The sequence below is a fragment of the Bos indicus genome, chromosome 11 (assembly GCF_029378745.1).
Source record: "Bos indicus isolate NIAB-ARS_2022 breed Sahiwal x Tharparkar chromosome 11, NIAB-ARS_B.indTharparkar_mat_pri_1.0, whole genome shotgun sequence".
Taxonomy (NCBI): domain Eukaryota; kingdom Metazoa; phylum Chordata; class Mammalia; order Artiodactyla; family Bovidae; genus Bos; species Bos indicus.
In genome coordinates, this window is record NC_091770.1 from 43,329,501 (window position 1) to 43,346,175 (window position 16,675).

The 16,675-nt window shown below is 41.1% G+C and overlaps 1 protein-coding gene and 1 long non-coding RNA gene across 3 annotated transcripts in view; one reads left to right on the forward strand and one right to left on the reverse strand.

Moving 5' to 3' along the window:
- Nucleotides 1–833: 833 nt before the first annotated feature.
- On the reverse strand, nt 834–11,840 carry LOC139185773 (uncharacterized). The gene is made up of 2 exons (XR_011569259.1): nt 11,397–11,840; nt 834–1,817 (listed from the first exon to the last, which is right to left on the reverse strand). It is a non-coding gene; the product is annotated as an uncharacterized lncRNA (long non-coding RNA).
- An 87-nt stretch (nt 11,841–11,927) lies between these two features.
- The window catches only part of REL (REL proto-oncogene, NF-kB subunit), a 69,332-nt gene continuing 64,584 nt past the window's right edge, over nt 11,928–16,675 (forward strand). The window contains exon 1 of one of the 2 annotated variants that reach the window (XM_070798724.1): nt 11,928–12,300. In XM_070798724.1, coding sequence (XP_070654825.1) covers nt 12,291–12,300 — 10 coding nt within the window. In that variant the 5' untranslated portion in view covers nt 11,928–12,290. The remainder of the gene's footprint in view (nt 12,301–16,675) is intronic. The other variant, XM_019970204.2, reaches the window with a different exon arrangement.

Consider the following 16,675-nt stretch of genomic DNA (forward strand, 5'->3'; position numbering starts at 1 on the left):
GGCTCTGCCTAGGAATGGGTGGGCATATATTTCTACTCAAGGGAAGCTGGGAGATAGAGTGTAGTTGGGCAATCATATATACCAAGCTATAGTTAACACCAAAAAAGAAGACAAGTCAGCCAGCACTGTCTACCACACACCCTCTGCTTCAGTTTTCCTGGTTGCTCCAACATGTTGGATTTCCTTCTTTCTTTTCTCTCCACTTAGCCAAATGACATCCACCCTTCTCTTTTCCGTATTGCAGCCATTTTCAAGGAATGCTTCAATATGCTGAAGAAAGTGGAAATCGATCCCAGGACTCTTCAAAGCTGATTTGTAGTCCTCATTTTTTATGTTTTAAAAAAAAATTTTTATGTTTACATTTTATGTTTTTTCCCTTACTTTTGTCTTTTATAATGTCTTAATTTATGGACGTGGATTTAGGAGATCTCAAACAGTGCCCACATAGAAAGCAGGTTAACAGGGGAGGAGCAGTGACGAGATACAGTGAAATCCACTCCTAAGAACTGATTCCGGCTATTACAACTATATGTCCTGACTACTAGTACTTGAACTGGGACTATTGTAGTCTTAATAAAGCTTAATTTCTTGTAAAATAACCCTGTAGCCTAAACTGATGTAAAATATCTGCATAAACTATGAATAAAAAGGGGTATGGAAGAGAAGCCATGTGGTCATGTTCATCTGGGGCTTCCCTGGAAGTCCAGTGGTTAAGACTTCATCGTGCAATGAAGCGGGAGTGGGTTTGAGTCCTGGTTGGGGAGCTAACATCCCACATGCCTCTCAGCCAAAAAAAAAAAAAAAGAAACCCAAAACATAAAACAGAAGCAATATTGTTTCTTCAATCAGTTTAATAAAGACTTTAAAAATGGTCTACATTTTAAAAAATTGTTAAAAACTGAAAAAATAAAAAAAATTTTCTAAGGAAGAGATGCATTGAATCTGATGAACAGGATCATTCTGGTTATTCAGTTCAGTTCAGTTCAGTTCAGTCGCTTAGTCGTGTCTGACTCTTTGCGACCCCATGAATCGCAGCACACCAGGCCTCCCTGTCCATCACCAACTCCCAGAGTTCACTCAGACTCACGTCCATCAAGTCGGTGATGCCATCCAGCCATCTCACCCTCTGTCGTCCCCTTCTCCTCCTGCCCCCAATCCCTCCCAGCATCAGCGTCTTTTCCAATGAGTCAACTCTTCACATGAGGTGGCCAAAGTACTGGGGTTTCAGCTTCAGCATCAGTCCTTCCAAAGAAATCCCAGGGCTGATCTCCTTCAGAATGGACTGGTTGGATCTCCTTGCAGTCCAAGGGACTCACAAGAGTCTTCTCCAACACCACAGTTCAAAAGGATCAATTCTTCGGCGCTCAGCTTTCTTCACAGTCCAACTCTCACATCCATACATGACCACAGGAAAAACCATAGCCTTGACTAGATGGATCTTTGTTGGCAAAGTAATGTCTCTGCTTTTGAATATGCTATCTAGGTTGGTCATAACTTTTCTTCCAAGGAGTAAGCATCTTTTAATTTCATGGCTGCAGTCACCATCTGCAGTGATTTTGGAGCCTAGAAAAATAAAGTCTGACACTGTTTCCACTGTTTCCCCATCTATTTGCCATGAAGTGATGGGACCAGATGCCATGATCTTCATTTTCTGAATGTTGAGTTTTAAGCCAACTTTTTCACTCTCCTCTATCACTTTTATCAAGACGCTTTTGAGTTCCTCTTCACTTTCTGCCATAAGGGTGGTGTCATCTGCATATCTGAGGTTATTGATATTTCTCCTGGCAATCTTGATTTCAGCTTGCGCTTCTTCCAGCCTGGTTATTAGAGCAGTGTAAGAATAACTGTTAATGCATGTTAAAGTATTGAGAGAGACATGTACTACTGTCTACATTCAAATCCAAGGTCTGTGTTGTTTGCAAAGCCAGGGCCCTTAGTTAAGTATGGAACAGTGATAATTCAACAGACTTTTTTTCACAGTCTCCATTAAATATTATTTATGATTCTCTCACTTGTAGGGTAATCAATTCAAAATATAGATTTCAGGACCCTTCTCCTACCCACTGAACCAGAATTTCTGGGAGTGGAACCAAAACATATGTATTCCCAAGAAGTGATTCTTCTGACCACCAAAATTCAAGAACCAGTGTTCCAAACCATTGGGGATATTCTGGAACTCTATGACCAAATAGTCCATAACAACATAGGAATACCTCTGAGATTTACTGCAGGGGTAGTCAGGAATGCTAGATGCTAGATTCTCTGCAAAGGACAGTCTAGCATGGCCAAGAATTGTCTCCCATCTTCATGACCTTCCTATGTTTCACGAAAAATTTACATTCATATACATGAAAAGTCTAATTATAATACAAGCCTAGATCAAAATTCCATTTTACATATGAACTTCCCAGTAATGCAATTATAGTTGTTCCTCAGTATCCAAAAGTGATTGGTTCTAGGACCCTTCTCCCCATATCAAATATTCTCAGATGCCCAAGTCCCTTACATAAAATGGCATAGTATTTGCATAAAACCTATAGCAATCCTCCCTATATACTTTAAATCATCTCTAAATTACTAATAATACTCAATACAATGGAAATGCCATGCAAATAATTGCTAGTGCACAGCATATTCAAGTTTTGCTTTTTTGAGATTTCTGAAATATTTTCTCTAAATTATTTTCAACTTTTTTCAAATTGGTTGAAACTGTAGATATGGAACCCATGGATACAGAGGGCTGATTGTACTGTATAAATCAAGAGATGATTATTTTATGAGAAAAATTTTTTAAAAGTTGAAAAATTGCAACTGTGACAGCCTACTAATACAACACATCAGTATCAGGCTGCATTTGTAGCCTGTGATTCTATGTATAAGTACAAACATTTAAAATCTTCATTATGGTCTTTTAATGTACTCGTGCCCAAACATTTACATATCAAAGTCAATATTATTTTTCATCAATGGCTTCCTATTTTGCCTTGATATTGCTATTATGGCATTATTTTTGTTTGAAAACATACATGTAAGGTAGATTATACGTAAGACTTTCATTTTGGGGTAGTAAAGGGGATGTTACAGATATTTGCTGTAAAACAGTGAACACTGATCTCGTTAGGCAGAAAGGCATTACTCTTGACACTAAAGAACATGGCTTAAACATTTTAAATCTTGTGGAAAGAAAAAAAAGACACGTCATTAAACTGAATAGATATACTTATAACAAAGTTTTATAATAAGATTCATTGTAGGCTCAGAAGAGCTATCCAAATGTAAGGCATACGCTATCAGTTCAGTTCAGTTGCTCAGTCATGTCTGACTCTTTGCGATCCCATGAATCGCAGCACGCCAGGCCTCCCTGTCCATCCATCACCAACACCACACACTAAAGCCCAGACGTGGTAGCATGTTTAATAAACACATCAGGGTGGAGAAACAAAGGTGATGATCTCTAGACAAGATAATTCATTCAACAAATATTGAACATCTGCTATGTGACAGCCATCTGGAATAAGAGGCCCTGCTTTCAAGGATTTTATTGGATAAGGCAATGGCAACCCATTTCAGTACTCTTGCCTGGAAAATCTCACGGATGGCAGAGCCTGGTAGGCTGCAGTCCATGGGGTCGCTAAGAGTCGGACAGGACCGAGCGACTTCACTGTTGCTTTTCACTTTCACGCGTTGGAAAAGGAAATGGCAACCCACTCCAGTGTTCTTGGCTTGAGAATCCCAGGGACAGGGGAGCCTGGTGGGCTGCCATCTATGGGGTCGCACAGAGTCGGTCACGACTGAAGTGACTTAGCAGCAGCAGCAGCAGCACCTTTCAAGGATTTTATAGTTTAGTAAGGGAGCCATCGGAGAAGGCAATGGCACCCCACTCCAGTACTCTTGCCTGGAAAATCCATGGACAGAGGAGCCTGGTAGGCTGCAGTCCATGGGGTCGCTAAGAGTCGGGAAGACTGAGCGACTTCACTTTCGCTTTTCACTTTCATGCTTTGGAGAAGGAAATGCCAACTCACTCCAGTGTTCTTGCCTGGAGAATCCCAGGGACGGGGAAGCCTGGTGGGCTGCCGTCTCTGGGGTCGCACAGAGTCGAACACGACTGAAGCGACTTAGCAGCAGCAGCAGCAAGGGAGCCAGGCCAGGTGGCGCTAGTGGTGAAGAACCACCCTGCCAATGCAAGAGACAGAAGAGATGCGGGTTTGATCCCAGGGTAGGGGAAGATCCCCTGAAAAAGGGCATGGCAACCCACTCCAGTATTCTTGCCTAGAGAATCCCATAGACAGGAGCCTGGCGGGCTACGGTCCACATGGCCACGAAGAGTCAGTTACGACTGAAGTGACTTAGCCCACACGCATGGGAGCCAGGCACAGGACCTGTACTTCGGTGCGGTAAAATGAATGGTAGATGATTTGCTGGCTACTATGTTGCCCAGAGTAGAAACAGCCCATCTGACCAGAGGAATCTGTAATGGCTTCCTGTGTAGGTCTTAAAGGATGAGGAGAAATGAACCAAGAGCAGTGAAGGGTTGGGGGTGGGGGCAGGAATGAACCAAGTGAAGAAGTGGGGGGAAGAAAGAACCAAGTGAAGAAAGGCGGAGGGCGGCGGGGCGGGGGGAGATAGAAACTGGGAGATAGCGGCCCTTACTTTAAGTGTTGGCTGGAATAAACAGTAATTTCTTTTGGCAACCTTCAGTTTCCTTAAGTTGAAAACCTATGGGAGCTGAAGTTGTCATCTTAGGGTTGCGGCCTTGAGCTATCAGAAACTTTGCTAGAGTTTACTCAAGTCTCTTAGCAAGAGAGAGTTGACAACATTACTTGTGCTGAGAACCTTCAGTTGTTAAACGTCAAGGATGAGGCCGAGTTGACAAGAGGGCTCAAAGGAGCCTGACAAGAGTTTGGTCAAGGAGAAAGTCTGTCACTCATCCCCAGATCAAGATATGGGATGTTTCCAGCAACTCAGAAGGCTCCTTCAGGGCCACTTCTCATCAATTTCTACCCTCAAAGACACCTAGTATTTTGCCCTCTATTACAATAATTGTTTTTTATCTGTTTTTGAACTTGATATAGATGGATTCATATAGTATATACTCTATTGTATGTGACTTTTTCACTTATAAGACTCACCCATATTATGTGGCAATAGTATATTATTTTTCATAATTGGGGATAAATCTGTTATGAATATATTACAGTTTATCCATTCTGCTACTGATAAATATTTGAGTTGTTTTCCTATTGTTGGATAATACAAATAAAGGTGACTTAAATATTCTTATCTGTCTTTTGGTAGGTACAGACATTTATTTCTGTTTGGAATACATCCAAGATTAATACTGCTGGATCATTAAGTATTTGAAAAAGTTGACTTAAAACTCAACATTCAAAAAACTAAGATCATGGCATCTGGTCCCATCACTTCATGGCAAATAGATGGGCAAACAGTGAAATAGTGGCAGATTTTATTTTTTGGGGTTCCCAAACCACTGCAGATGGTGACTGCAGCCATGAAAGTAAAAGACACTTTCTCCTTGAAAGAAAAGCTATGACCAACCTAGATAGAATATTAAAAAGCAGAAATATTACTTTGCTAACAAAGATCCATTTAGCCAAAGCCATGATTTTTCCAGCAGTCATGTATAGATGTGAGTTGGACTATAAAGAAAGCTGAGCACCGAAGAGTTGATGCTTTTGAACTGTGGCGCTGGAGAAGACTCTTGAGAGTCCCTTGGACTGCAAGGAGATCCCACCGGTCCATCCTAAAGGAAATTGGTCCTGAATGTTCACAGGAAGGACTAATGCTGAAGCTCAAACTCCAATACGCTGGCCACTTGATGTGAGGAACTGACTCATTAGAAAAGACTCTGATGCTGGGAAAGATTGAAGGCACGAGGAGAATGGGACAACAGAGCATTAGATGGTTGGATGGCATCATCGACTCGATGGACCATAAGTCTGAGCAAGCTCCGGGAGTTGGTCATGGACAGGGAAGCCTGGCGTGCTGCAGTCCATAGGGTTACAAACAGTTGGACATGACTGAGTGACTGAACTACTGCCAATTTTCCCAGGTTGTTGTACAAATTTATATTTGAACAAAAAATTGTATGAGAATCCCATTTGTTCTGTCTCCCCACCAACACTTGGTATTGTCCTTTTAATTTTAGTCATTCTAATAATGATGGCTCTAAGATTAATGAATGGCCTTAAAGCACAAGAGTGGTGTGGTCTGATGTGCATTTGTCCAGAGGATTCAAGCAGCAATGGGTTTGAATATGACTGAAAGGCTTTCAAATGGGACCAAGATATAGACAGGCAAATAGAGATTTCAGTAGTTCAGGTGAGATATGATGAAGATTTGAACAGAACAATGTCAGTTAAGATGGAAAAACAATGGATTCATATTGGACTGGTAAAATCAGCAGGACTTGATGATCCTACATTGTGGGTTACGTGGAGGACAGTTAGAGAGTCAAAGATGGCTCCTAACTTTCTAACTTGTGTCTGGGTAGATGGTAGTACAAAAAATATGGGAGTAAGGGTAAACTTCAAGAGAAGATGTTGTGTTGATTGAATCCCAGATGTCTCTGAGTCTCCTAATGAACAATCAGATATACAGGCCTGAAACCCATGAAAAAAATCTAGGCTGTATATATGGTCCTGGTACAATAGGTAACATCATGGGAATGGGTGACGCTCCCAGGGAGTATGTATGTATGTGTGAGCTCAGAGGTACTTGGCATCCCTCCTTTATATTTCCATTCAGATTTAAATTTTCCTGGTTCTTTGTCTTCTTTTTCAGAAAGAAACCCATTGATATACCTGGGTTAACAACCACATATGAAATACTGTGTACTACTCTGACATTACATTTATGACCACAGATTTCAACTGGTCATTTAGTATAGCCAGACACATATAATGTTCCACTTTCACACTGCATTTTAAACTTCTCCTCTTCCTTGTCGCCCTCCACTCTCAGCTGAACATAACCTCATACCTTACACAAGACTAAAAAAAAAAAAAAGGAATGCGACTGACTACTTCATCTCCATACCATCAGGTCTACCAGGTTCTGCCTTCCTTCCTGTTACCACAGAGGAAGTGTCTGCATTCCAATCTGTGGCCAACCCTATAACCTGTGCTCTAGGTTTCACCCTTTCTCCCATCCTCATGCCTCCCTTCCTCTCAATCACTGCCAATTTCTCCTTCACTAGTGAGTCAGTCTCATCTTTTACAAACATGATTTAATTGCACCCTCTCTAAACAAAACAAGAGTTCAGTACCAGAGACTGATAGTCATTACTCTTGTTCAATATCTTCCCTACTTCCAGGGCACATAGCTAAATTCCATTTCTCAAATTATATTTCTCAGCCCCCTTGTGGAGGCCATATGGAAAGTAGACAAGAAGTAATGTATTCCACTTTCAGGTCTGGCCCATAAAAAACTCCCATTTGTGATTCTCTACCCTCTCTCCTTTTCCAAGGTGATTTTGAAAGCCACATGTTGGTGCTACAAGATAAAAGGAATTTAGGCTCCTGGATTACTTCCAGAAGAAAGCCATTCAATTTATAATGGACTGTGACTCAGCGATAAATAACCTTTGGTTAACTTTTGACAGGGAGGTGGGAGTTATAGCTCTTAGCCTAATACAACCCCACATCCCCCTCCAGCTAGTGCTCCATTTCTGTTTTCATTAACAGCCTTCAAAGCATTCTATATACTCATCGTTTCCATCATTTCTCTTCTCAACGTCCTCCATTTCAGCTTTCATTCCCACCATTCCACAGACATGGTTCTCATCAAGGTCATTAATGACCTTCATGTTGCCAAAGGCAATCATTTCTTTATTTTCATCTTTTGCAGTCTCAGCATTATTTAACACAGCTGACCACTTCCATTCTTTTTGAAGCAGTCTCTTAGTCTTCCTCCTAATTCACTGGCAGTGGCTTCTTTTCTACTCACCTTTTTGGGCTCTTTTTCATTTTTTTTTTTTTCCCTCTATGTTCTTTCTTTCTCTCTTTTTAGTGAAGTGTTGCTGACTTACACACCTTATTTCTAACTCTGACCTCTCCCCTTAGACTAGTTCTACATATATCCAAATACCTACTCCAGATGTCTAATAGGTATCTGTAACTTAACACGTCTAAAACACAACTCCTGGTTTTCCCTTTTAGAGCTTTTTCTCACCAGCCTCCTTTTTTTCTGGTTTTTCAGACCAAAAATGTGAGTTCTCTTTTATTCCTTTTTCTTCCCTTCCACTTGCATCCAATCCATCAGCAAGTCCTTTAGGCTTTTACTGACTATTCACCCAAATCTTACTGAATATGACCCCTTTTCACCATCTCCTCTGCTGAAACACTAATCCAAACCACTTTTACTTCTCCTGTAGACTATTGCAATAGCCTCTCTGCTGCTCTACCTTCACTCTTGCCCCTGGTTATACTACAGTGCCCCTAACAGTTTAAAACATCCTCCAGAGTAAACCTCTCAAAACGTAATCATAAATCAACCTTGTGCTTAAAACTCCCCATATGTTCCTCTGTGCAGCTGGAATAAAATTCATCCTCCTTACCATGACCCTGCTTATCTCTTCAGCCTCGTTCAGTTTGGTCTGGTCCCACTGGCCTCTAAGTCCCTCAAATTAATGCTTTCCTGTTCCAAGGACTTCATACTTGGTTTCACTGACTGGAAGGCCCTTTCCCTGAATCTTTCTGTGGATGTCTCTTGTTCCTCAGGACTTGGCTCAAATGGCACCTCTTCAGAGCATGCCTCTCCCTCTCAGTCACTTTCTATCCATTACCTTATTTTCTTTACAGCAATAAAGAAATAAAATAGTTTAATTATAGTATTTGAGATGATCTTACATGTTAAAATGCTTGATGTCTTTCATGTGAAATATAGCTGCATGAAGGCAGAGATTTTTGTCTTTATCTTTTTTTAACTGAGGAATAGTTGATTATCTTGTTATTAGTGTTTGTGCCACAATCTAAAGAGCACCTGGCACAGAGTAGATATTTGCTGGACTGAATAAATAGTATCAACAACTGCAAGGCCTTGAAGAAAAATACCACGTGCTGGTCATTGGGCTTCCCTGGTGGCTCAGTGATAAGAATCTGCCTGCCACTCCAGGAGATGCAGGCTCAATCCCTAGGTCGGGAAGTTCCCCTAAAGAAAGAAATGGCAGCCCATTCCAGTATTCTTGTCTGGGAAATCCCATGGACAGAGGAACCTGGCAGGCTACATATAGTCCGTGAGGTGCAAAAGAGCTGGACACCACTTAGGAACTAAAAAACAATTCATTATAATCCCCCCCAACTAGCTACCAATCATCTTTACAGTAATACACTATTTTTTCCCAGGATAAGTCCTAACAAAAATAAAACTACTATTCACATTTATTGTTGTTTTTAGTCCATCCATTACCTTGTCTTGTAATCTTCCTTTTTTTCTAATTAAATTTATCCCACACAAGTGAAATAGTTTCACTTTTCAGATGTGGGCTGGATCTTTGATAAAAGGGTTCAGCAAGTTTTTAAAAAATATTTATTTATTTGGTTGCACTGGGTCTTAGTTGCAGCACGTGAATTGTGACATGTGGGATCCAGTTCCCTGACCAGGGATGGAACTTGGGCCCCCTGCAAAGGGGGAGCGCAGAGTCATAGTTACAGGACCACCAGAGAAGTCCTAGCAAGTTTTTAAAATAGTGAAAGGGTTTTCAAAAAAGCCTTTTAAGGGTGAGATAATATAAACCTATGGCTTACTCATGTGACAAATACAAATAGCTCTGGAAATAAATACAAACATGCGTTCCTATTAGTGAGGAGGTTTAAATAAGTTAAGTCTTTGGAAAATAAAAATAAAACGAATTCAAAATTGTGTAGTTACTAAATCTCCTAAGATCTAGCTTGTGATTTCACAGATGGGAGTGGTTTTAGAACTCTGGGGTCCTGTACCTGGGAGAGATTTTCTGTCTGGCTCCGAACTCTCTGCAGTCCATTGGGTCGCTAAGAGTCGGACACGACTGAGTGACTTCACTTTTACTTTTCACTTTCATGCACTGGAGAAGGAAATGGCAACCCACTCCAGTGTTCTTGCCTGGAGAATCCCAGGGACAGCGGAGACTGGTGGGCTGCCATCTATGGGGTTGCACAGGGTCCGACACGACTGAAGCGACTTAGCAGCCGAACTCTCTGTAAGCAAACATTATTGTGTTCTATTAAGAAGCACCTAAAATCAATCAGTTTCTGGAGGTGAAATATAAGAAAATACATGCAAAATATTTTCCATTCCTATTTGTCTCTCATCCTCCTAATGGATTCTTAAACGTTTATGTTTAGTTCATTCACATAGCCCTGACATTTGTGGTGGTACGGGTAAATACAAGTCTAAAATGATTACACTGAAAAATCTGCCTAGTGCCAAAAAGAACAGGAAACATTTTCCCCTCTCTTTTTATTTAGCAATGCTTTTAGAAAAAAAGGAAACTGTAAACGAATTCTGTACACCTTTAAAAAAAGCCAAATAAGCTTCTTGCCGGTTTTGCACCCCCTTAAGATCTTTCTTGGGGGCCTTGGAGCTATCCCTTTGAAATCTGAACATCAAGGAAGGTGGGGCCCCAGCTACCTATCTCTGGGAGTTTTAGCTCCAAGATGTAATTCCTATTATTTTCCCTTGGGAGAAAGACAACAGGTATTGTAACTGATTGCCTCTATCTGATGATATAAACGAGTGAGATTTCCTTTTTCTCTTTGCGGTCTCTTAAGTGCATCACAATATGGTTTAAGGCTTATGCTAATCATAAAACTGTTTCATTGTTTTCTATATTTTGTGGAAACGATGCTTTGCGGGGGGAGGTGACAGGAGAGTTTATTTTTAATTATTTCCCAACTGGGGCCTCCAGTTTGGGCATTTGTATGGCTGATAGCTCCCATTGCCCCTCTATAGTTATTTTAAACGGTAAAGGAAAATGGAAAGAGCACGGAGTTCTGGAGTCCGAAACCTTGAGTTTAAACTGTTCTTTTTTACTAGCATTCTGATGTACAGGCAAGTTACTTCTCTGAACCCTGATTGCCTCATCTATAAAATGAGGATAATAATACATTATAAATGAGGTAACTAAACTGACACATACAAAATTCTTTACACAGGAAGGAAACAAAAGTTATCCTAGATTCCGATGCTACACGTTCGTCCTCCTTTCCTCGTGAGTCTGTCAAATCCCAATGGGGTGTCCACTTCATTAACTTGGAGCACTGAGTAACGAGGAAACGAACTCACAATGCGGACCTTAAGAGTTTGAAAAGTTTTTAGTTTGTCAAGTACGTTAACAGAGCCCTCACAAATGAGATGTTGCAAAGGGATATCGGACTGCGGGGGTCCCCGTATGCAAATACCTGAATTACAGGCTCACCGAGGCCGCGGCAGCTTCCGCACTTCCCCTCGAGGGCGCTCCGGGACGCCGGCGCTGCGCCGCCCGCCGATCCGGGGGCGGAGATTTGCATGTGCGACAGAGGGAAGAGGGGGAACCACCCAACGAAAACCCCGGCCGTCGTTCCCCCTAACCTGGGAGGGCTGGCCCCACTTCGCCGCCCGGCCCGCCCCCAAGTGCTCGCGGGCGGGCGGCCGGCCGGCCCTTCTCGACGTCACCGCACCCTCCCACCCCCTCCTGAACTTTAAGCCACGCGCCCAAGAACATCCTGGAGGAGGGGGATTTCTCGGGGGCCGGCGGCTTTCGCACGCTCAGGGCCGTCACTCCCCGGCTCCCAGCGTTCCCTACACTCCCGGAGAGCCAGCTTCCCCAACCGGTTCCCGAGCCCACCCGGGCTTCAGGAGAGGGGTGGGTGGGCGGGGCATGGGCGGGACGGGGCCCGGCTGCGGCGGTGGGCGGACGCACGCGCGCAGGTCGCAGGACGCTCCGCCCCCGCCCCCGCCCCGGGGTAGCGGAGGTGAGGGCTCCTACGTCAGTCTCTGGAAGTCCCCCTCCCGCCGGGCTGTCCGCCTCTCTGGCAGACCTGCTCTCCGCTGTCCCTGCGCTCCGCCTCCTGGCTTCTGCCACCTGGACGGGCGACGCCGGGTGACCGGAGCGCGAGGATTAAGCGGGTGGGAAGGTGTGAGCCGCAAACCCAGAGGAGGGCGGAAAGGAGGAGGAGGAGGCCCCGGGGGTGGTCAGGGGGACTGGGGATCCCGCCAGCAGAGGTCCCTGGGCGGCCCGACTGACTGACGGGCTGAGTGACTGTAGCTGCCTCCGGTCCGGACGCTCGGAGCGGGGCGGCACGGTGAGCGCAGCCATGGCCTCAGGTGAGTGTTCCCGGGCGTGGGCAGGGTCCCGGACGGCGGGGAGGGAAGGAGTGCGTCCGAGGGTCTAACTGCTCAGGGTTTCGGGGGCCCAGTTTTGGTTATGTCTCATTCTGTTTTTAAAATCGCCTCTGGCAAGTTTGTCAGCCTTTTAAAAGTGACCTGGTTCAGGGTTTGCGTGCGAAATCTAAGTCACGCTCTGTAATTTGATGCCGTTGTAATAGCCGGAACCGTAGACCTTCCAAAAGACTTGGGTTTTGGATTAAGGAAGTAATAAGAATCTAAATAAAGGAGGATGAAAGAGTTCCCGTATTTTTAAATTGATTTAAGTTGAAATGGTGGGTTTTCGTTTTAGAATAGGAATGAGGAACCTTCCGGCCTCAGGAGAGCTCTATCTTCTTTTTAAGTTCAGTTTCATCAGTTGCCTAGAGGTGATCGCAGTTGTGCTGACAGTTGGACAAATGTGACGCGCCTTTAAAAATCACCAGTGGTATTTTAACAGGTCTTAAGTGGAAATGTTGCTTCAACAAGTGCATCATTTTTACTGTAAAGTGCGTACTTTTTAATTTATGGAGCAGAAATCGAGTTTTGTTTTCTTTTGTTGGAAGGAAGGGGAAAAGAGGATTTTTAGGATCCCCGTGCTTTAAAGTAACGGGTGAGAATGAAAACTGTCACTTACATGAATACATATTTATAGTCAGTAAATGCGGGGATCTCTTGCTTTACCTAGAAACTGCTTAAAGGATGCGGGAGGGAGCCTCCCATCCAGCCGTGGTTAGGTTTGCCTGCAACCTAAGGGTTATTATATCAAGTAGACTGCTTTGGAGCGGGACCTTCACTGGAGTCTGTCACGGTTCTTGGAGGCACCTTCCCCGCAGAGGGAGCAAGCGTGAGCAGAGGCAGGGAGGCCTAAAAATGTGGATTAACGCTGTGCCAGAGGCTGAAGACAATAACAGGAGGCTGAAGAAGGAGGCTTGTTTATGTTTGACCTGCATCCTCCCAACACCCTGATTCAGTGACCCACAGTAGAAGACTGATGACTACCAGAGAAGAGGAAGTAGAAAGCATAAAGGACTTTTTTTTTTAAAGGGTTGAGCAGAACAAAGCCATAGCTACTGCTTTAGGCCAAAAAGGAAATTGGGGTGGTTCACATGACATTTGATTTCAGTTTGTCTGTGGTTTTCATGTGAGAATACAAATGTAGTTTATTTCAACTTTCTCTTTAGCCACTTCAGTGACCCTAAACTTTCAGATAATCTTGTAAATTCATAAATTCAGACCATGTTGAGATTAAAAGTGCAAAGATGATTGAAACACTTGGTTAATTTATTGACTATCAGAAAGATTTTGTATGAAAGTTAAAGAATGGTTAGCATAATAAAGTAAAAAGAAAAATCAGCCTTCTGGTAATTTAACCAAACTTTGTTGATATATGGTGTGAATGTAACACTTGTAATCCATTCAAAAGAGAGAAAAAAGAATTAGCCATTTATGGACTATTGCAAGACCCACATCTTTTAAAAATGTGGTACAATTTAAACTTGTTTAATGACATTTGTTTTTGTCTTATTGTGAGGACTGATTTCCTAAATTGAGGGGGGAAAATTTTAAAGGGTAATTGTCACCCTCCCCTTTTCTGGAATTATATTAAAATGACACTATTTAAAATGTAACAAGTTATTCAAATTGTAATTCAGTTGTTTGAAAACTAAGGAAAAATCTGGGTGTACTTTGCTTAATCATTTGTAAAAACCTTAGAGAAAAAGATTCACAAAATTATAAGCTCCCATCCTGTTTTGAAACAGTAATTTAAGCAAAAGAGTAACTGAAAAAACCTTTTGCTTTGTTAGTTTACCATTGTCTAGTTTATAGTTTGTAGAAAAGAGTATAAAAACCTCAGAAAGTATTTTTATTGATTGATTACCAAGCATTTAAGACTGTTTCTCCATTTCTCACCGGATGTTATATGTAAATAGGTGTCTGTAGTTGAATATATGGTCTGTATAATATGACAGTAACATCATAATTTCATAAATAAAATTATATAAGTATTATGAATAACCGGGACTATATGTTTGATTCTAAATTTTGTTCAGTTAAATTGTCATGTTTAGGATTTCACAGCTTGAGTTCTATTAAGCTGTCTTGATTACTTTTTAAAAAAAAATTACACCTTGATTCCAGTCTTTTGACACAATTAATTAGGACAGGGATTAAAAAAAAGTTCTCAGTCCCATCCAAGGTATACATTAGCAGTCATTACTCTTGGATATTTATGATTCTAATCTGTTTAAGGTAAATAAAATTAGCTATTTTTTGGTCTGAATTTAAAGCTTCTCCTTATTCCAGTAGAAGGTGCAAATGTTTTGTGTGCTTTGTTTACTAATAAATAGTACTGTCTTTGGTAAAATATGTATTATAATTTAGATAATTTATTTTTATTTACAGTTTAAAAAATTATTATTTTTTAAATTGGAATAGAGTTGATTTATAGTATTGTTTTAGTTTCACGTGTACAGCATAGTGACTGTGTTTTTTTTTTGCAGATTATATTACATTATATGTTGTTACAAGATACTGGATATAATTCCCTGTGCTGTACAGTAAATCCTTGTGGCTTATCTATTTTATATATAGTGTATTCGGTTTTCTTTAGTATCGTTCTGCTATATCATGTAATAGGAAGTACATGAAGAAATTGTATTTGCAGACCCACTGCTTATCACCTTTGTAGTGTAAATTTCAAGAGAACCTTTTGAGTAAGGAGGAAAAATCACTGTATGACACAATCTTTGATGATAAAACTGGATGCTGAAATTGATAGGTAAAGAAAATGCTTTTTTTTGTTTTGCATAAAAAACTAAACACATAAACACGAAGGCTGCTTCAGAAGTGTAGTACGTGAAAATGTCAAGATAACAGTGTTATAAAGAAATTAGGGTGATATATGATAGATATAGAGTGAAGGGAATTAGCTAGTGAAATGACTGGCGGGGGGAAATCAGAGGAGAGTCATAATTAGGAACACCTGGGGTGTGTGTAGTATCTTTCTCAAATGTAATTTGAGGGACTCAGAATTTCCTTTTATTCCATCTTTCCCTCAACTGTTTTCTGCAAATGATTGGGTTTGTAGGCATACGACCCAAATAATTGCACGGAGTACATATGGTAGAAAACTATTTGTTTGGTTCATATTTAAATGGGCATCCTATAATTTTTATTTTTAAATATGGCAGTCTTAATTGCCCAGATGATTTGGTCCTGCCATATATTTTTAACTTAGTTTCTCTACTTTTTTTCATCCTGGAAGTTATATTTTTTTCAAGACTTATTCGTCCACTCCATACCCCAACAGCAGTGGATTCTCTAGCAGTAGGATCTCTTTGCCAAATTTTTTTACATCTCTTATTTAGTTTATGGTGCATACATCAATCAAGTACTCTTCTGTACATCCCTTATTTGGATTCTTAAAGCCCAGATGAGAGAGTAAATCTGATATATTGGAGTAAACCTGGACTTCAGTCCATGATGGACCTGGGTTAGTTTTTATTCTAGTTCTGCCCCTCTGTGATTTGAAAATGGGTTTAACTATGCAGTCTTAATAGGAGCGAATGAGGTAATATATGCCCATAAATATTAGTTTTCTTCTGTAGTGGAGACTCAGAACTCTTCTGTTTTGGGACTCAGAACTCTAAGAAATAGGTGCTACTAGGCACATTTGGCACTTAATATTGTTTAAATAATCTGACAATTATAGAATTTTATGAAACCTTAAGTTTTCATAAAAATAGATTAAATCAGATGCTAGATAGATAATATATCTTTTAAGAATATGTAAGAATTCCCATTTACTTGTAAATATGTTGAAGTGGTTCCGTATGTATTTAAACTAGGGGAGTAGAAGTTGACAGTGATCTTTGGAGGCCATCTCCTTGGTCCACTTAAATGATAGCATTCTGAAGAAAAAAGTAAATAAAAAATTGTTTAGTAAATAAACCACATGTCCTTTTGGTAATTTGACTGATATAACTTACCTACCTATCCTTCGTCTGATTTCTTCTGCACCTTCTGTGTTAGTCTCCTTCTGACCTTATGGGAAGAGGCTTGAGTTTTCTTTGCCCTTTTGTTAATTGGATGTAATGTCATCTATGTAGGAAATGGTCTCTCTAAATTTTTATCATAATTGGGAAGAAGTGGAAAAAACTCACCTGTGTCTTGAGGTGAAGAAATAGCAGCATAATTCAGTTGGGTTCCTAGGTTTGAGGAAAGAATAATAGGTCTATTCTTTTTCTCCAAAGTGAGTAGAGGTGATATTTGGAAAAGTATATATTGTTACCTCCATTCGCTCCTTTGAGTCTTAAGCAGTCTATTATCCAGT